The sequence below is a fragment of the Bos taurus genome, chromosome 8, assembly GCF_002263795.3.
Source record: "Bos taurus isolate L1 Dominette 01449 registration number 42190680 breed Hereford chromosome 8, ARS-UCD2.0, whole genome shotgun sequence".
Classification (NCBI taxonomy): Eukaryota; Metazoa; Chordata; class Mammalia; order Artiodactyla; family Bovidae; genus Bos; species Bos taurus.
The window spans coordinates 91112940-91134772 of NC_037335.1; the positions used below are offsets into that span (position 1 = coordinate 91112940).

Below are 21833 nucleotides of genomic sequence, written 5' to 3' on the forward strand. Positions count from 1 at the left end.
TGCCAGGGAAATCCCATGGACAGAGGAGCCTGGTGGGTCACAGTCCATAGGGTCACAAGAGTAGGACACAACTTAGCAACTAAACAACAAGAAAATGATGAGGCAGAAAAGCAAATTTCACCTTAAAAAAAAAATGCTCCAGATCTACTTTAATTCCAAGAGATTTATCTAGATTGAACAGTATTATTTTCTACTATTTCTAGTTGTACAGTAAAGCAAGTAGTGAAACATCTTTCGTAATATACTACAGATTTTTATTGCTTTTACAAATGTTATTTTATCTGTATATGTAATATATATTTTCATAAATTACGAATGACCTGATCCCATTAAAAGTTTCCGCAAATGTGAAAAAATCTTATTTGTCAATTCATGACAATGAAAAAAAAAAGATTAATAACTTTCTTCCACAGAGAAAAGTGGGTATAGAGACTAGTTCTGACAGCATTTCACATGGTAAAGTATCAAAAAGTCTGATAAACAGCCCCCTTTTCAGGGGGGAAAAAAAAGATTTCAATGTGTTCTTCCTTTGAACTGTTCAGTAACCCCAGGTGATTTTTAAATTGGGAGGCAGATTACTGGCAATAAGTTCATCAAATTTAGATCTATCCTGAACAGGCACAGTATAGAAATCAAGAACATCTCTAACCCTGCACATCTGGTGAAGCCTGGAGTTAGGCACTGCATGGCCCAAGTCATCAGCTAAACGTGCTAAGAAGCTGAACTTCATATGAACATCTTCCAGCGAGATCTCCTGCCAACTGGTAGGAACAGATGAACCAAAAACTTCTTTGACATGAGATTCCAAACGACTCTGGAGATCTTTAGGTGGTATGTATGCTTGGCTTCGTAAGGGTGGACACACCAAGATAGGTTCTTTCTTCACCTCTTCTACTGTCTCAGCTACCACTGGCTGTTTCTCTTTTCTGGAGGGATCAAAAACAAATAAGTGAATCTTCAGTTCACTGCATTAAGGAAGTTGACAAGTTGACGAACACCAGACTTAATTTTGCCCATCAATCTAAATTAATATACTGCACAATTACTTATACTTAACTCTAGGCACTGTTGAGAGGAATTAAATAGGTCTCTGCCCTTATAAATTCATAGTTGAACTCAGCTGGCACAAAGAGAAAACAAAAGCTACCTTCAGATTTTACATGCCCTAAGAATTTCCAGGATGAATGAAGATGGTAAATCCTCTGGAATTTCTGGTCCTCCCAGATCCAAAGCCAATCTACCTAACTTCATTTCCCACTAATATCTTATATACATTCTATGCCCTACTCAAACTGAATTACCTTGTTTCCCACTCTTCTTATATCACATTAGCTCAAGTTATATCCTACCTTAAGTATTTACCTTTCACCTCCAATTACAGAATTCTTAATCCATCCTTTAAGTTCTGAGACAAAACTCTTCTCTCAAGCTTTACTTGATTTCCTCAATCAAATATAGCACTTTTCTCATAGCACTTTTTAAAAAAGTGAAGTATAATTGATTTACAGGTTGTGTTAGTTTCAAGTGTACAGCAGTGATTCAGTTTTGAATATATATATGTGTATATTGTAGTGTGTATACGTTAATCCCAAACTCCTAATTTATCCCCCGCCTCTTTTCCCCTTTGGTAACCATAAGTTTGCTTTCTATGTCTCTGAGTCTGTTTCTGCTTTGTAAATAAGTTCATCTTTTTTTTTTTTTAAGATCCTACATATATCATAGCACTTAATATTGTTCTCAGAGCATACCTCATTCCACCTGAGTTTTAATTTTATTTACATTCTACTCCTCTTACTAGATCAGGATTTCTCAGCGCCAACATTACTGACATTTTGGACCAGATAATTTTTTACTGTGGGAAGCTGTCCTGTTCACTGTAGGTTGCTCAGCAGCACCCCTGGCCTCTCCCCACTAAATTCCAGTTGCACTCCTGTCCTCCAGTTGTAATAACCAAAAGACATTGTCAAATGTCCCTGGTAGACAAAACTGTCCCCAGTTAAGAATCACTGTGTCAGATTATAAACTTGAATACAGAGATGTGTTTAGGAGTCCTTTAAAACAGCTTGTGTAACTATTTCACATGGGCCAATGTGAGGGAGTCTGTCTTTACACATTATTTCAGTGCTTAATATCTGTTCATTAACTAACTCCTGATTCCTAAGGAGCTGTCATCTGATTGGGATCGGTCATCCCTACCGAAATTGGAGGGTATGAGAGATAGACATTAGTCAAGGAAATGATTTGTAATGCTATTCCTCTGTGTCTATTCAAAGACTCTTCCAGTTACCAATCCCTCTTTCTACATCAATTCTTTATCAATTTCTCCCTATCTACTGTTCTCATGACACACAAATATGCTGTAGTATTTCCCATCTTTAAAGGAAATAACCTCCAGATTCCATGTTCCACTCCAGCTGCCTTTACAACAAAACTTCTCAAGAGTAGCCTACACAACTTCTGTACCTCCTGACCTCCCATTTTCTCTTGAAATTACTCCAGTTTCACAACTCATCGCAATGAAATGTAGTCTATTCCCTGCATCTCAGTAATCTCTTATACAAGCATACCTCATCTTATAGCACTTCATAGATACTGTGTTTTTTTTACAAATTGAAGGTCTGTGGCAACCCTGCAATCAAGTCTATGGGCACCATTATTCCAACAGCATTTGCTCACTTAGTGTCTGTCACATCTTCAGAATTCTGACAATACTTCAAACTTTTTCAATATTTTATTTGTTATGGTGATGACCAGTGATCTTTGATTTACTATTGTAACTGTCTTGAGGTGTCACAAACTATGTTCCTACAGACAACAAACTTAACTGACAAATATTGTGCGTGTTCTCACTGCCCCACCAAGCGCTCTCTCCCTCTTCTTGGACAACCCTGTTCTCTGAGATACAACAATACTGAAATTAGGTATGGAAGAATTGCCCATCTTTTACTTTAAATCAAAAGCTAGAATGATTAAGCTGAGTGAAGGCATGTCAAAAGCCAAATTAGGCTGAAAACTAGGACTTCCAGCTAAACAGCCAAGTGGTGAATGCAAAGAAAGAGTTCCTGAAGGAAATTAAAAGTATGACTCCAGTGAACACACAGATGTTAAAAAGCAAAACAGTTTTATTCCTGACGTGGAAAAAGTTTTAATGGTCTGAACAGAAGATCAAACCAGCCACAATATTTCCTTAAGTCAAAGTCTAGTCCAGATCAGGGCCCCAACGCTATTCAATTCTATGAAGGCTGAAAAAGGTGAGGAAGCTGTAAGTGGAAGCAGTGACAGATTTCATTTTCTTGGGCTCCAAAATCACTGTGGACGGTGACTGCAGCCACGGAAGTTAAGACACTTGCTCCTTGAAAGGAAAGCTAAGACAAAACTAGACAGCATGTTAAAAAGCAGACACACTTTGCTGACAAAGGTCAAAGCTGTAGTTTTTCCAGTAGTCATGTATGGATGTGAGAGCTGGACCATAAAGAAGGCTGAGCACTGAAGAACTGATGCTTTCAAACGGTGGTGTTGGAGAAGACTCTTGAGAGTCCCTTGGACTGCAAGGAGATCAAACTAGTTAATGCTAAAGGAAATCAACCTTGAATATTCATTGGAAGGACTGCTGCCGAAGCTAAAGCTTCAGTACGTTGGCCACCTGATGTAAAGAGCCACCTCACTGGAAAAGACCCTGATCCTGGCAAAGACTGAAGGCAAAAGGCGAAGGCGGTGGCAGAGGATGAGATGGTTAGATAGTATCACCAATTCAATGGACATGAATCTGAGCAAACTCTGAGACAAAGTAAAGGATGGGGGAGTCTGCGTGCTGCAGTCCACGGGGTAGCAATGAGTGGGACAGGGCTTAGTGACTGAACAACAGGAAAGGTTGGTTCATGAGGTTTAAGGAAAGAAGCCGTCCCTATAACAAAAGTGCAGGTGAAACAGCAACTACAAGTTGCACCAAGTTATCCAGAAAATTTAGCTAAGGTAATGAAAGTGGCTACACTAAACAACTGATTTTCCAGGTAGACAGAACAGCCTTCTATTGAAAAACGCCATCTAGAACTTTTGTAGATAGAAGAAAGTCAATGCCTGACTTCAAAGGACAGGCTTACTCTGCTAGAGGCTAAAATAGCTGGTGACTTGAAGTTAAAATCAATGCTCATTTACCATTCTGAAAATCTGAGGGCCCTTAAGAATTATGCTGAATCTACCAGGCTTGTGTTCTATAAATGCAACAACAAAGCCTGAAAGACAGAACATCTGCTTACAACAAGTTTTATTGTATATCTGAAGCCCACAGTTGAACCTACCACTCAGAAAAAGATTCCTTTCAAAAAATATTACTGCTCATTTAACAACACACCTGGTCACCTAAGTAAGCTCCCTGATGAAGATGTACAAGATTAATATTTTCATGTGTGCCAACACAACTTCCACTCTGCAGTCCATGGAGCAAGGAATGAGCTTTACTTTCAAGTTTTATTATTTAAGAAACACATTTTGTAAGGTTATAGCTGCCATAGACGATTCCTCTGATGAATCTGGGCAAAGTCAGCTGAAAATGTTCTAAAAATAATTCATCAATCTAGATGCCATTGAGAATATTCATGATTCATGAAAGTGAAAGTCGCTCAGTTGTGTCCAACTCTGCAACCCCAGACTATACAGTCCATGGAATTCTCCAGGCCAGAATACTGGAGTGGGTAGCTGTTCCCTTCTCAGGGTACCTTCCCAAGCCAGGGATCGAAACCAGGTCTCTGGCATTGCAGGCAGATTCTTAACCAGCTGAGCCACCAGAGAAGCCCATTCATGATTCATGGGAAGAGATCAAAATAGCAACAGAAACAGAAATTTGGTAGAAACCAGTTCTAACCCTCATGAATAATTTTCAGCGGTTCACGATATCAGTGAAGAAGTAATTGCAAATATATAAGAAATAGCAAGACAAGTGACCCCTCAGACATAATTAAATTGCTACAATCTCTGGTGGCTCAGACAGTAAGGAATTTGCCTGCAATGTGGGAGACACAGATTCCATCCCCGAGTTGGGAAGATCCCCCGGAGAAGGGAATGGCTACCCACTCCAATTCCTGCCTGGAGAATTCCACGGACAGAGGAGCCTGGCAGGGCACAGTCCATTGGGTTGCAGACAGTCGGACACAACTGAGGAACTAACACTTTCAGTTTCAGGTTAAAACCTCATCATTGAAGAGTTGTTCCTTAGGAATGAGTGAAGAAAATAGTTTCTTGAGATAGAATCTACTCTTGGTAAAGATACTGTGAAGATTGTTGAAAAGACAACAAAGGACTGAGAACATTACACCAACTTAGTTGATAAAGAAGGGGCAGAGTTTGAGAGAATTGATTTTAATACTGAAAGAAGTTCTACTGTGGGTAAAATGTTATCAAACAGCATTACATGCTACAGAGAAATCACTCATGAGAGGAAGAGTCAATCAACGCTGCAAACTTCCTTTTTGTCTTATATTAAGAAATTACCAGACACCCCACCCTTCAGCAACGAACACCCTGAACTATCCTTCGCCATTAACATCAAAGCAAGACCCTCCACTATCAAAAAGATTATAACTCTCTGAAGGCTCAGATGATGGTTAGCAATTTTTTGCAATAAACTATTTTTTAACTAAGATATGCTTATTGTTTTCTTAGACATAATGCTATTGACATTAAACACTACAGTATGGTGTAAGCGTAACTTTAAATGTACTGGGAAACCCCAAAATCTGTATAACATGCTGAGATACTTGCTTTATCACAGCAATCTGGAAACAAACTTATGCAACTCCAAGGTATGCCTGTACTGCTCTAGTTTTCTTCATAATTTACCACTTTTTGAAATTATACTTGTTCACTTTTTCCTCCACCAAAACATGCTTTATGAGGACAAAGATTTGGTTTATCTTATTAACAACTGCATTCCTCACATCTAGATAGTAGACACCCTAGAAATACTTGTTAAATGAGTCAGTGAAACAAACTTGAAGGAGATTTAAGAGATAATAAATACTAACCAAAATACAGGGAAAACAAGGACTTCCCTGGTAGTGCAGTGGATAGGAATCCACCTGCCAATGCAGGTGACATGGGTTAGATCCTTGGGATGGAAATATCCCACATGCCAAGGAGCAACTAAACCCACGCGCCACAATTATTGAGCCTATGCTGTAGAACCCAGGAGTTACAACTCCTGAGCCTACATGCTCTAACTCCTGAAGCCCCGGCACCTAGTCTGTGCTCCACAAGAGAGAAGCCACTGCAATGAGAAGCCCACACAAGGGAGCGGAGAGCTGCCCCGACTCCCTGTGACTACAGAAGTCTGAAAGCAGCAAAGAAGACCTAGTGCAACCAAAAATTAAATAAACAAATCACATATAAAAAAAGAATCAAAACAAAATGGAACAGAAGGAAAGCTAATAAAACATGAGCTGATGAGAAAAATCCCTTTGGGTTGAAAAAGCTTTTGTTGGAAACTTAAGAGCTTATACAGTGTTTCTTGAGGTTCCTACAAATCTTCATGTCCTAACACTAGTCACAGACTTACTTTCACAAAATTTCTGCCCTGCAGAAAAAGCAGCAGATGAGGAGAGTTAAGAGACCGGGATTCCTGATCCAGCCCTGTCATTAACTTGCTTTCTGACTTTTAGCAAAATATTGCTATTTCCTTCAGGTGCAGGCTCGGTTTACTCTTGCCAAAGCACTCACGCTCTGAGAAGGGACTCTGTTTCGCTGCTGCATCCTATATAAAGAAATGCTGGGCCAGGGCAGTGGTTTAATACCTATTTGAGTAAATCAATGCGCGGACAAAATGAGGACACTGCACTCTGAATCTTTCTTGTGAATAAATACACCCCAAATGAATTTAGTTCAGCGAACACTTTCACATTCATGTTCTAAGTTGCCCGACACCACACTATATTCCGCGTCTGGAACACGTGGTCAGTAAGTATGGTTTACCTAATAAATTAACAAGTGAAACGGAAGGAGAAGGGGGCGGTATTTCTGTTCTAAGATGAGTAAACTCGGGGCACACGAGGTGGACCCCACCACTCGCGGAAACAGGAGCTGAAGCTTCTGAACTCAGAACCCTCACGCACTTTCTCATCCTTTCTCTGGTAAGGCGCAGGACCATGGTCCTGTCTTAAGTTCATCATTCTCAGTTCCTCTCCTTACTTTCTGTGAGCATGACCCACGGTCTAACCTTCCGCTTTACCTGAGTCGAGACCAAAATTCTCTGCGTGGCGCCCCTGAAGCTACCACTGTGAGGCTTTTTCTGCCAACGCCGGCCACCCAGAGCGCCGCCATCTTCGGGGAGACCTTGGTAACAGAGCTCCACCCGCGGGAGGCAGAGGCACGCGAAGATCAGCCAGTAAAATGTAAGCTTAGTGGCATGTGTCCTTTTCCGGTTGAGACTTACCCAGGCTCCCTCGCCTTTTGCACTCCGGGAAGTGTAGTTCGGTCGCCGTGGCCGTGGCAGGGTGCACCCCAGCGCTCTCTCAGAGCATGACGGGAGTTGTAGTTGAGGGGCGTCCCGGGAAGGTTCCCGGTGACGCCTTCTGGTCTGGGGGCGGGCGGTCACAGAGCAGGGTTCCTGAAAGCAGCAGGAACTGGCAACCGGGAGGCGGCTCTAGCGAGGCCTGGAAGCCTGCACAGCTAGGCAGGGGGGTGCGGGGTGGGGGCGGCCAAGTAGCGCTTCTGACAGGCTGCTGGGGTCGTGACCGCTCGGGGCAGGACCTGGCCAGATCCAGCCTAGAGGCCTCACTTTCTTCGGGCCTAATATTCAGCGGCCGGGTAGGCCTTGCCAGGGCCTCCTTTTCGTGCGGCCACCCGGGATTCCTGCCCTGATTTTCTGTCTAAGAGATGGCCTCGCCGAGTCCCCCGCCACAGCCAAAGGTAAGTCGCCCCTCGGAGTATTCCTGTTCTCTCGCCTTTACCTAGCTCGCTAGGCCGCGCCACCGCCCCCACCCCCCTTTTCGGGTCTTTAGGGCCAGCGCGGTGCAATGAAGTACCCTCTAATGTACTGGGGAGCCCTTCGCGATCACACTGCCCAGTGGCTCCTTTTTTCAAGAGCGACTTGATAAATCTAAAGAAAATTAGTAATGCTCCAAACTAGCGTTTTCATTTATGAGTTCTTCCAGGTGAGGTTATTCTACACCTGCCCCATGCCTGGATCCAAAGTAGACGCTTAGAAAAATTAACATAATTGAGTTGAAAAGGGTCGTAATTGAGTTGGAACGGGATGAGGAGGTGCAGGAAACTTGGGAAGGCCTCAGTGCAGCTTACTAAAAGTAAATTATTAGGGCATACTGGGTAAACCTTATCCATAAGCTCCTCACTACAGAGGACAGAGATCCAGCTGTGTTTTCCTCTAATTTGAGGTGTCCGAATTCTGTCTGTTCCCAGAATTGAGTCTCATTTGTAACTCTTAGTTATCATGTTCCTCCTAGCCTACTCGGCCCTGATAAGTGGTTGTTTCTGCTACTTTCAGCGGTAGAATTGTCCTTGAGACAACAAAACTGACTACAGAAATCATACTATTTCAGGGCTTGCTGACATTTGAGGATGTGGCTGTGTTTTTTACCCAGGAGGAGTGGGATTATCTGGATCCAGCTCAGAGAAGCCTGTATAAAGATGTCATGATGGAGAATTATGGAAACCTGGTCTCACTGGGTAAGAATCTGCTGTTTCTTGGATCAAAATAGCTAAGAAACTGTAAGAAAGCAGAACACATGAACTAGTACCATACCAAATGGCTTTGTTCCAAGGCTCCAATTCAGACCTTTCAGCCATGAATTGTTTCCATGGCTCTCATCCCTACCGTCCTTACAGTGACCAAAATACAAGCTTTTCTGGCTTCCATCCTCTTAATCTCATTCCCATATTGCTCTGTACTTTGCCTCCTAGCTCATCTTCCCACTGCTTTCCTCCCACCCCTTTTCACTCTGCCTTCTGGAGCCCCTGTTTCTCTTCACATGGTGTTCCCTACCCCTCCTGGCCTTAACTGAAACCTGGCACTTTCCCAAGGACACTACTTCTCTGGCAGGGGCGGCTTATTCTCCCACATCCTCTTCCTTCCCCATCTTTTGTCTCAGGGCTGAAAGGGAAAAATAATTGTTCTAACTTTTTCAGTACTGTTCCCAAAGCATTAGTTTTCTACCTTCAAACGTAATTTCTCTTTTGAGGTCTCAGCTGTCTTGCTCTACCCTCTTAATTTCTTTTCACTATCATCTGTCAATTTATTTATTTTATTATTTTTTTTTTGGTGTCTCACACATAGATTTTGTCACATTTCGGAATCTTCTCTCTGTTAACCCACACCATCATGCAGTCATTACTTCTGTCTCACTATATCTTCAAGGACCCTGCTTTTCCATTCTTATTAAGCACTTCACATCAATGATCACACCCTCAATTTTGTTATAACAGGCAAATTTTAAACCCCAATATCTTGTATTTTGACTAATAACCTTAGTCTTTCTCAGGTAGTAGATGTTTATTGACTATAACTAAACAAGTCAACAAAACAGACATGATCTCTGCCCATGTGGAGCTTACTATAACTTCCTACCTGTCTACCTTTTCTCCTTTCCTACTGAACCTGTTTATTCTTAATCTTTCCTGTTCCTTGACTTCCTTTTTTCCTCCCAGGCTCTTAGTTCCCTCCTGCTTCACCTTCTCATCTAACCATAGCTGCTGCTGCTGCTAAGTCGCTTCAGTCATGTCCGACTCTGTGCAACCTCATAGATGGCAGCCCACCAGGCTCCCCTATCCCTGGGATTCTCCAGGCAAGAATACTGGAGTGGGTTGCCATTCCCCCCTCCAGTGCATGAAAGTGAAAAGTGAAAGTGAAGTCACTCAGTCATGTCTGATTGCTAGCGACCCCATGGACTTCAGCCTACCAGGCTCCTCCATCCATGGGATTTTCCAGGCAAGAGTACTGGAGTGGGTTGCCATTGCCATCTCTGCTAACCCATAGATCTATATATAAAATGATCACCAGCATGCTGTCTTGCCACTTTGTCATTATGTTCTACCCATTCTGCAAACTTGAAGTCCTGTACTGGTTATAAAATCTGCCTTTTTCTCTTACCTGATTTGCTGAACACAGCAAGAGAAGTTCTGTAACTGAAAGAATTGATGCCCTGCATATATACAGGTGGTTTCCTTCTGGATATAAAAACCCAGTGGTTTTATCAGCAAATTTTTTTATAATTGATTTGCTCCTACCCCTGCTTCTTTTAGTGACTGTTTCAGAAACTTTGAGTTTTCCTTGGGTTCATCACTCAGTGGTGGACCTCACCTTCTGTTTCACAGAGAAGATAGAGACCACCACACATGAACTCTCAAGTTTTCTACCCCTCATTGCACACATAAGGTTGCACATTCTCCAAGAATGTATCAGTCTTCCCCCGCCACCCCCCACCCGTGTAATTTGATGATAGGTATGTTCATGGCGCCAGAACAGTCTTTCTTGCTGCTCCTGTAACCTACTACTTATTTGCTTCACAGCCAGATTTTTGTAAGAGTGGTTAATGTGTATTCTCTACTTTTTTACTTCCCGTTATCTCTAAGCCTCTTTTTGTACCTCTGCCACTTACCTTCAGTTGTTTAACATTCATCAGTAATGACCCAGTTGTCAAATACAGTAGATTCTTTTGGGACTTCCATTTCTTTATAGATATTTGAAACTCTTTATTGCTTCCTTCTATTTCTTTGCATTCTCAGACTTTCAGTCTATAAACCTACCTTGGCAGATCTTAGTTACACTCAGGTAATCAAGTATGTCATGATAAGTCTCAAATCTTTATCTCTACTTAAGTAGAGAGAAAATATGGAGCCTAGCTGCCTAAATAAAAATCCCAATTCCACTACTTATAAGACTTGTGACCATGGGTGAATTACTTAACCTTTCTGTGCCTGTTTTCTTTTTTTATATAAAAATGGAAATAATAATAATCCTAATCTTAGGATTATTGTGAGCATTAACTCAGTTAATATATGTAAAGCATTTAGAACACTGACAGACACGTATTAAGTACAATGTATAAATGTCAATTGTTAGCTTCATCATCATTGTCATTATCTTCTCTGTTGAACTCCAACTTCTTAGTCATCTCCTTTTGAAGACCACATAAGTAACTCACATCTGGCAGATCTCAAATTATCTACCAAGATATAAGGGCCTCCTCTTCAGAATTCAGTACTCCATTCTCTGTGCTGTCTTTTATACACTTCCATTGTTGAATTTATTATAGTGTACCGTAATTATTATGTTATATCTCTATGCAGACTGATCTTCAAGAGGATAGTAACTGTATTCTTTCATTTGATTTCTCCAACACTTAGCACAGAGCCAGGCATATTATATGCTTCTTAAATATTTGGGTGACTGAGTGAGTATACTTAAGACTCAGTATCTTTTGACAAGATTATTGCACTAGCTTGTAATCTAGCCCCTTGCCTCCAGTCTCCCTTTCTTCTAATATATTCTCTTTATTGCTACCAAACTGATTTTGTGTTAGTTAACTGCTTACAACTTCTGGTGATTTCTGACACCTTAAAGGATTAAAAAACAAAAAAAAAATCTTAATTTCTTCTCCTGTATACTGGAACCACCTTATATAGCTCCTGTGTAGCTTTCTAGCCTCATCTGTTGTTTTCAGCATACGACTTCATTCTCCAGCCACATCAGATGCTAGGTTTTTTTTCCATTATGCTATGGTATCTCTGAGTCACTGACAGCTTTTTCCACCCATATAGTGTCCTGGTTGATAATATCAGGTGAATGCCCAGCCTTGCCTGTGCCTAGTATTGTAAAATAGCAGTGAGCCCATCTGTGATCTGCGTTCAGGCTCTCTTCTTTATTGTAGCTGAAATGCAGCTTTTCATGAGTTATTATTTCTTCCTCCACAATCTTTTCATCTTCCTGTATAAATTCTGTATCTACCCCCTTGATTTGTGCTCCCTTGATGAGAGATTATGGTTACTCAACTATTCCAGTGTAGTGTTTTCTGGCATTTCATCCTGTTACTCTACTTAACACAGCTTGTCTAGCTTGGTAATTTTGCCTCTTCAGTCATACCTATCCTTTCCATGCTGATTTTTCTTTAAAACCTGCAATAACTACATTGATGACAGCTTGATCTCTCACTTCTTGACCTTTCAGTTCTTTCAATTAATGTAGACTTCTTCAGTTTTGATAACTTCTCTCCAGACTGCTAGAGCCAGATTGGACCTTAGTCTCTTTCCAAATATTTATTCAACTGCTCATTCATTCAATAAATAAATATAAAGCATTGTGGTTGGCCTAAAAATGCAAGTCCTTCCCCATTCTCTTATTGTTTTGTTTTGTTTTTTTCCTAGAAAACTGAGAGAACTGCACTTTGAGGCACCTGTTTACTCTAGAAAAATTAGCTATGACCAGAGGATGGGAACATACAGTACAAGCATGGCAGGTACCTCAGAAGGTGGTTACAGCTACCAAGCCCAGGTCTAATTGCTAGTCATTCCCAGGCTGCTCTGTTTGGCAGCCTAGATTCACTTGTTTTACATGTCTCTCTATTTGACCTATTTGTTTTCATGCTAGTGCCTCTGTGTTTTATTTACTTTAGCAATATATTATATTTCATGTCTGGTAAGATAAAGTCACTCTTACATTCTCTTTGAGGTTATACAGTTGACCCTTGAACAATATGGGTTTGAAATGTGAGAGTCCGCTTGTTTGTGAATTTTTTTCACTAAATATGTACTACAGTACTATACAATCTGCAATTGACTGAATCTGTAGGTGCAGAACCATGGATATAGAGGGCCAACTTTAAAGTTATATGTACATCTTCAACAGAGTGGAGGATCAGTGCCCCTAACCTTCATGTTGTTCAAGGGTCAGTTGTACTTAACTAGTTTTCTGCATTCTTCCAGTTGAAATTTAGATTCATTGGGGTTTTTTAATTGGTTCATGGGATTTTGGATTGAATAGTTGTTAGTTGGTTTGGGAAGAAGTAAAAGCCTTGTAATATTGACTCTCTTTGGCAATTGGTTGATTCTAGTTAACTGTCTTATGTCCTTCAGAAAAATTGTATGGATTCTTTTATGGATCTTGCATTTCTTGTGAGATATATTCCTAGGCCTTATGGTTTTTAATATGAAGAGCATATTTCTTTTCCTATAATATTTATTAACTAGTTATTCTTGGTAGTAAGAACCAGTATTTGTTCTATATCTTAGTCCTTTCATAGCTATTATATTTCATTTAATTCTTTTAGGAATTTTGGGTAGGTGGTCATTGTTGTTCAGTTGCTAAGTTGTGTCTGACTCTGCAACCCTGTGGACTGCAGCATGCCAGGCTTCCCTGCCCTTCACTGTCTCCCAGAATTTGCTCAGATTCATGTCCATTGAGTTGGTGATGTCATCTAACCATTTCGTCCTCTGCCACCCATTTTCTCAGAATTCTCCACTGTGACTTGTCTGTCTTGGGTGGCACTGCATGGCATAGCTCAGAGATGCATTGAGTTATACAAACCCCTTTGCCACGACATAGCTGCATGAAAGGGAGGCAGTCATATCATCTGCAAATAATGTAATTTTGTATTACTACTTTGAGTAAAACCCTGGAACAATATCCACTGAGTAAATGTTATGAAAAGACATTAACACAAAGTCTCAGAAAGAACTTGTAATCCAATGGAAAATACAAACTGAAGTACAGTGTAATAATAGCTATAATGCAGTTATAGACAAAGGATGGTCATCAAAAACAGAACTCTTAAATCATCTAGTGGATTAAGTGAAGGAACTTTATAGAGGAACTATTGCATTGCATTGAATCTTAAAAAGAAATTAAGAGATTCTCAAGTAAACAATGCCAGTGGATATTTCATAAATATGAGATATGCAAAGAAATACCATAAATGACTAAAGCATAAGCGATTTACACACTTAAAGTGTAAGAGCATGGGAAGGAGAGTGAGTTGAAGCTTAGAGACCTCAAGAAGTACTGATATCATAATGTAGAGAGATTTGGTTTGATTTTAGAGATAATAGGATCTGTAGGTAGTGACATGATTAGAATTCCATTTCATGAAAATCTCTTCTGGATTCAATGAAATAGATAAAGACCAGAGCCAAAGATTATTAGTTGGCTTTTGCAGTAATCTATGGAAAACAGAGAGGGCAAATGCTAAAGAGTAGAATCATTGATTTTGGTGATTGATTAATAGTAAGAAAAAGGGAGAGATCTAGAATGATTTCCTGCTGTGGGACTGTAGGCTGATGGACAGTTAATGCTTCTGAAAGGAACATGATTAAAGGTGGAGATGGACATGACAAGTGATGATGGTAATGTTATTTGTGAGACCTTTTTGAGACAGCTTAGTGGCAACATTCAGAGAGTGTGTGTATATAGAGCATGATGAGGATATAAACATGGATAGTAATATCTTTAAACAATTGTGGAGAAGAGAAATGCATGAGGGAAATGTATTAGAAAAGGCCAAGTAAGAAGTATGAAGAGAACTAGAATACAATAGCATAGAAACCAAAACCAGTGTAAAGGAATGGGAGTGGTCAAGGATATCACATGCTGCGTGTGAAATAAGGACTAATAAATGTCCGTTGCATTTGTTACTTGAAAGTCATTGGTGATTTAATGAGAAGTTTCTCTAGATACTAGAAACAGAAACCAGATTTTATAGTAGATTATCAAGTAGATTGAATGGGAAGAGATTGAGTGTGGAAAACATAGTTAGAAAATGGAGAGGTACAGTGTTAAGATTTTTTTTTCAAAGCTTGGATTTCAGCTAGAAAAGGATTTCAGGTTCAAGATAAAGTTGGATATATTTTGTATTTTGGTAAGGTGTACACGACTGAGCGACTGAACTGAACTGAACTGAAGAAGGTGTATGTAGAATTCTATGGAGAATACAGATTGAAGAAAGAGGAAGAAATGGTAATAATTGAACAAGTGCCCAGAGGCAAGTGGGATTGAGAGAGTAGATGACTTAGCCCTGGATAAGAATGGGATATATCTTCATGTAGCAGTGCAGGTAATTTTAGGTACGAGACAGATTGATGAGGCAGTTCTCATCCTTTTTCTTTGAGTGAAAGAAAAGACTGTCTACTGAAAATGAATTTGAGAGACAGTACTGTAAGTAGCCTTAAGTAAAAATAAAGTTTCTTAGGGAAATAACAGAAGAGGGGTTTTTTTTGGAATAAAATAACGACTGGTTTGAAGTAAGTGAAAAGAAAATTCAAAGATGACTCCACAGTTAGAAGATTATAAAATTGAAAGAAAAAAGGAGGTATAAAAAAGGAGAAATTGTTAGGGTCAAATAAGAGTTTAGTGGTGATTGAATCTTCTCATGGAGTTATCCACCAGGCAGCAAGAGATAGAAAATCAGGAAAGAAGTCAGAGGCAGACTTAAGTGTCCCATATGCTGCTCTGTTTTATTATAGACCATTATGTTATCTTTTTTCCAATGCATGCAAGATTATCATTTCTTGGATGTCATGCAGACTCCCAGTTGGAAATGAATAGTTCCAACGTGGGTCTTATATCTTTAGAGGAATGAGACTCATCTATACTTGAAGAATGTGGTATCTGTGGTAGGTGAAGTCATGAACTACCACAGGCTATTCTTTTTCCTAGTTTCTTCCATTAGCTCTAAACATGTTCTTTTTTTCCTGCTTTTCTATATAATAGAATCCATATCACTTCAACTCAGTTTTTTAAAGCCATTTATCTCCATATAGGAACTATTTTACTTAGTATTTTCTTTGTCATATTCTACTCTTTCCCTGTTTGTACTTATCATCTATTCCACTTGTTAAGAGGCTTCTTGCCTTATCTCTAAATTCTAATTCATTATATTAATACAGTGCCTGGAATGCTTTTATTTGCAATAAATTCTTGGTAATGAATGAATTGTTGTTTCCTCTGGTTTTTGTCTGTTTTCCTTCTCAGCATCATTTTATGTGTTCTTTTCTGTCAGTTATTTGGCTTATTCACATTACAGTAATGCTACTTCATCCTAAGTTTTTCTGAACCTACTGTTTTCTTTCCACATTGTCCTTTCTTTCCTGATAGCTAGTTTGTCCTACTATTACTTATTTTATTTCTTTGTTACCCTTTCTTTAAGGAAAACATTTCATTTTATCAGAAAACTAGTACTAAATAATATTTATATAGCTTGTACTGTTTGCCAGGTAGTTTTAAATGCTTTATGTATTTGAACTAATGTAATCATCACAAGGGTGCTGTGATACAGTGAACTACATTTTATGCACATAGTAGATTATTTTAATTATCTTATTTTTATGACAGTTTCTCCTTGCTGGCCAAGAACTAGGCTGACATTGCTGTTTTCCATTTATTCCAGATGTTTTAAACAGAGATAAGGATGAGGAGCCAACTGTGAAACAAGAAATTGAGGAAATTGAGGAAGAAATGGAACCACAGGGTATAATAGTTACAAGAATCAAAAGTGAAATTGACCAGGATCCCATGCATAGAGAAACCTTTGAACTTGTTGGTAGGTTAGATAAACAAAGAGGAATCTTCTTATGGGAAATACCAAGGGAATCTTTGACCCAGGAACAAAGAATGTTCAGAGGAAACACTAACATTATCCGTAAGAGACCAAATTCAGAAGAGAAATGTCATAAATGTGAAGAATGTGGAAAGGGTTTTGTCCGCAAGGCTCATTTCATTCAACATCAAAGGGTCCATACTGGAGAGAAACCTTTCCAATGTAATGAATGTGGGAAAAGTTTTAGTCGCAGTTCATTTGTTATTGAACATCAGAGAATTCACACCGGGGAAAGGCCCTATGAGTGTAATTATTGCGGAAAAACCTTTAGTGTGAGCTCAACCCTTATTAGACATCAGAGAATCCACACTGGAGAGAGACCCTATCAGTGTAATCACTGTAAACAGAGCTTCAGCCAGCGAAGAAGCCTTGTTAAACATCAGAGGATTCACACAGGTGAGAAACCCCATAAATGTAGTGACTGTGGGAAAGCTTTCAGTTGGAAGTCACACCTGATTGAACATCAGAGAACACACACTGGTGAGAAACCCTATCACTGTACCAAATGTAAGAAAAGCTTTAGTAGAAATTCGTTACTTGTTGAACATCAGAGAATTCACACTGGGGAAAGACCCCATAAATGTGGTGAATGTGGGAAGGCCTTTAGATTAAGTACATATCTTATACAACACCAAAAAATCCACACTGGTGAGAAACCTTTTCTTTGTATTGAATGTGGAAAAAGCTTCAGTCGGAGCTCATTCCTTATTGAACATCAGAGGATCCATACAGGTGAAAGACCTTATCAGTGCAAAGAGTGTGGGAAAAGCTTCAGTCAACTTTGCAACCTTACTCGTCATCAGAGAATTCACACAGGGGACAAACCCCATAAATGTGAGGAATGTGGAAAAGCCTTTAGTAGAAGCTCAGGTCTTATTCAGCACCAGAGAATCCACACCAGAGAGAAGACTTATTCATACAATGAAACCAAGGAAAGTTTTGACCCAAATGGAGGTCTTGTTATACAACAGGAAGTCTACCCTAAGGAAAAATCTTATAAATGTGATGAATGTGGGAAAACTTTCAGTGTCAGTGCTCATCTTGTGCAACATCAAAGAATCCATACTGGTGAAAAACCCTACCTATGTACTGTATGTGGGAAAAGCTTCAGTCGGAGCTCGTTTCTTATTGAACACCAGAGAATCCACACTGGTGAGAGACCCTATCTTTGCAGACAGTGTGGCAAAAGTTTTAGTCAACTTTGTAATCTTATTCGACATCAGGGCGTTCACACAGGTAATAAACCCCATAAATGTGATGAATGTGGGAAGGCCTTTAGCCGGAACTCCGGCCTGATTCAGCATCAGAGAATACATACAGGAGAAAAACCTTATAAGTGTGAGAAGTGCGACAAAAGTTTTAGTCAGCAGCGCAGCCTTGTCAACCATCAGAAAATCCATGCAGAGGTGAAAATTCAAGAAACCCATGAATGTGATGCTTGTGGTGAAGCCTTCAATTGCCGCATTTCTCTTATTCAGCATCAAAAATTGCATGCTACATGGATGCAGTAATGTGGAGAAATATTTAAGTTCAGTTTGACTTGAGACCAGGTACCCAAGTGCAGTTTCAGTATGGCTCAGTGTGAGTCACTCTTGGTGATCAAAGCAGATTCTCTTTGGCCTCAGGCACATGGTTTCTAAAGATTCTGTGAATAGTGGGCAGTGCCCACATGCAGTTGAAGACTTCACTACTCTTCATTTTGATCAGAGAAAGACTCAGTAATTTAAGCATCTTTTTTTTTTCCCCAGATCTCTCAGTGGAGAGGTTAAATCCAAGTTCAGAGCACTTAATTATAATTAATAAAAGGGAGAAGAACAAAGTTGCATATGCCTAGGGGAGCTGGAAGCAGCTGATGTTAGAAAACTTAGTCCTCTGGCACCGAAATATATGGTGGTTCTTTGAGTTCCACAATATGTTTGGCTGTGTGTGCCAAAGTTCAGTAGTTAAGCATATGTTTTATGTTTTCAAGGAAACAAAGCCCCCGTTTTTTTTTAAGAACTGACATCCAAAGCTGTTCTTGTTGAAGCCAGTTTGGCATGTGGCTTAAAGGCAGTTCCAATGCCATGTGGTTCCCAGATCTGTGAAATGAGTGGACCATTAATTTTACATGTAAAGATTATGTAACAAACCTAGCAAAGGTGTTACCAAGGAATCTTTGGTAGTGCCTTTTTTCCCCTAAGATGGGCCCAAAAAGGTGGAGGAAGACACTGTTCTTTGTGTGCACTCCATTCTGTGAAAGATATTTGTAGTCCTAGACAGACTAAATCTTATTCCTCTACTACCAGTAGCATGTGAAAGTGTAAATATTTTGATTACTGAGAGTTGGAAATAAGACCTGGAGTCTACGCTAGGAGACAGATATTTTGGTATGCCTTGGTTTTTATGGTAACTAGACTTTGCATGCAATCTTTATTTCTGGTTCTAGGGCTTCCCTTAGTTAATGGTTATTATAAACCTATTAATTCATTTGTTCTAGTCATTAAATCTGTTTTGTTTTTTGCTTTGTGTAAGAGTTTATTTATTACTCCATTGTAAAATCTACCCTGTCAAATGCATTACCGCATTTAAAAATTAGAATCAAGAATTTAAATTGCTCTGATTTGTTCTACATCTGACTAGTTACCTTTTCTGGGATAGTTCAATTGAGGTTAAGTCTTTCATTCCTAATTCCAAATCACCAGCACACTCTTATTCTAGATTTCTTAATAGTTTAAGCAAAAGACCTCACTTTCTCCTGTAACCTAGATATTCTACTTTTTCTGCACCAGTAGTTCCCTAGCCCAGGTTCACAACTAATAATGAGGGTCTTAGACCTGTTCTCTGTTTTGAAAACCTAGTGCAAAGTGTATTTTTGCAGCATGCACACTAAACATTTTCTCTGCTCTTTGCTGAAGTTGCATTGTTTCATGTATGGTTATCTAGCTGAGCAGAAGTTCTGGCTGTTGACTTCACTTTAATTCCGGGCCATGGTAGTATGAGGTGTTCCCACCATAATTTTTAACATACTTGAATGTGAATCTTGCATCTTAGATCCAAATTCCAGTAACAATGAAATGGTTCTTATGTGTTCAGTTCATTGGCTACAAAAAAGCATAGCCAGCAAGGTTTTTGTTTTTGTTTTTAAGCAAGTCCACTGTAGTATACACTGCTTTTTTCCAAGAAAATGATAGAAATAGGCAGGGGTTTTAGAGAGGGATATGAAGTTCGTAGAAGACCAGGAAGGAGAAAGTTGAATCTTTCAGGAGGAAATGATGCCTAAGATGAGACAATCGAGTACTAGAAAAGATGAATACTGTCTGAAGACAGAATTGTGAGAGGATCTGGTAGGTTCAGAGTGAACTCGAAATAGGAATGTGACAAGAGGCAAGACTGCCCATAAACAAGCGTCATGTTTAAGAGATAGGACTTGATTTCTGCCTAAAATCCCATGGTAATATTTTCCTTCTATTTATGATATGTTGAGTAAGGACACATTTTAAGAATACTGTTCAGTTTTCACAAGTAAACCCCTAAGTAACTGGTACTCCACTTAAGAAATATTACAGTACCCCAGATTCTTGTGTATCTTTCCAAACATACACACAACACATCTTGTGGTGCCTTCATTTTAACTCAAGGTGATGTGGAAATGAATAGGAGGGAAAAGACTGGTTCTTGACCATTCTTAGATCTGGGGATCTTAACCTCAGAAAATTGCATAAAGTAAGGGTTCAAGGACCTGTCATTTCCATGTTAACTTCAAAGAGTCTCAAGAGTAGTACTGTTGAGAGGTTGTGGTGTCTTTAAGGCTAGATGAAAGAAGGATATGAACTTGAAAAATGCAGAGTAAAACTTGATTGCTAGTTGGATGAGAAAGGCTGAAGAAGAGTAAAGATTCAAGGTGAGTTTGGCTGGTTGGTACTCAATCCTGAGGGTGGAGGAGGAGGAGGAAGGTGCATCTGGTGTGGAATGAGGAGATTAATTACTCAAGTGTTTGAGCATGTAATGTTTGGTCTATCTGTGAGAGATGTCTAAAGAGAATTGGAGATGTGGATATGGTGCAGAGGGAAGATCTGGATTAAGATTTGATTTAGGAATTCACCAGTGCTTAGACACAGAAATGAATTAAGATTTAAGGAGAAAATAAATCCAGAGTGGAATCCTGAGGGCCAGCCTTATTTAGTGACTGGGAAAGATTTAAAGGAGACTGAGAAACAGCCAGAAGTGTGGAAAACCCAGTGTGTGCGTGCTCAGTCACTTCAGTCGTGTCCAACTCTGCAACCCTATGGACCATAGCCTGCCAGGCCCCTCTCTCCATGGAATTCTCCAAGCAAGAATACTGGAGTGGGTTGCTATATCCTCCTCCAGGGAATCCCCAATCCCAGAATCAAACCCATATCACACACCTTCTGCATTGGCAGGTGGGTTCTTGACCACTAGCACCACCTGGGAAACCCAGTACATGGTGATAATTGGTACAGGGAAGTGACCCAGAAGAGTGCTTCGGGGATGTCAAATAGGGTTGAAGGATGTCCTTTAGACTGGATAATTAGAAAGTTGTTAATGAGTTCTGTAAAGAGCAGCTTCTGAAATAGAGAAGAGCCAGTTTTCAGGGCCTAAATAGTGTCTAAAGAGGACATCAATTCTCAAACACTGTAAATTCATGATGAAATGGTGACTGTTCTACATTCAAATGGTAAAACAAGGACAATATAATGTCTTTGTAAAAAAGCTAAATTGATTTAAGACCTTAACCTTATTCTGAAATAATGCCCCGCTTAGAAATTAAAAAAAGTCCTTTCATGAAATAATAGTAATTTTGGTCTGTGAGTATATGTTTTTAGTTTAAAAAAAAATAACAACCCTTTTTTGATTATTCTTAATTTTACTGATCTGTAAAAGGGAATAAAAAGAGAAAATTTTTAAAGAGAAAAACTGAGTGTTTTTCCATTGTGAATAGATAACCAGTTGAGGGAGAAACTGAAGATAAGGGAGAGCAGCTGAAAATTGAATTATTAGATAAGCAAAGATGAATTTTAGCCCTAATGGGAGGACTTACTATGGCAGCTTTTTTCCTCCCAATTGGGAGAAAAGGAAAGAGTACAGATTTAGTGTCTGGCTGAGGGAAGAGAGGGCTTCTCTGGTGGCTCAGCTGATAAAGAATCTGCCTGCAGTGCAGGAGACATGGGTTCAGTCCCTGGGTTGGGAAGATCTGGAGAAGGGAATGGCTACCCACTCCAGTATTCTGGCCTGGAGAATTCC

The 21833-nt window shown here is 39.7% G+C and overlaps 2 protein-coding genes across 8 annotated transcripts; one reads left to right on the forward strand and one right to left on the reverse strand.

Annotated features, from left to right (window-relative positions):
- Nucleotides 1-232: 232 nt before the first annotated feature.
- On the reverse strand, nt 233-7340 carry MRPL50 (mitochondrial ribosomal protein L50). The gene is given in 2 exon segments (NM_001046180.1): nt 233-926; nt 7220-7340. Coding segments are annotated over 2 exon segments (480 nt in total). The 5' UTR covers nt 7312-7340; the 3' UTR covers nt 233-538.
- Nucleotides 7341-7564: 224 nt separating this feature from the next.
- Nucleotides 7565-19092, forward strand: ZNF189 (zinc finger protein 189). Of its 7 annotated transcripts, none has more exons than XM_005210479.5 (3): nt 7565-7899; nt 8550-8676; nt 16383-19092. In XM_005210479.5, exons 1-3 carry the CDS (start codon nt 7867-7869, stop codon nt 18101-18103), a joined length of 1881 nt encoding a protein of 626 aa, XP_005210536.1. In that variant the 5' UTR covers nt 7565-7866; the 3' UTR covers nt 18104-19092.
- The last annotated feature ends 2741 nt before the right edge of the window (nt 19093-21833 follow it).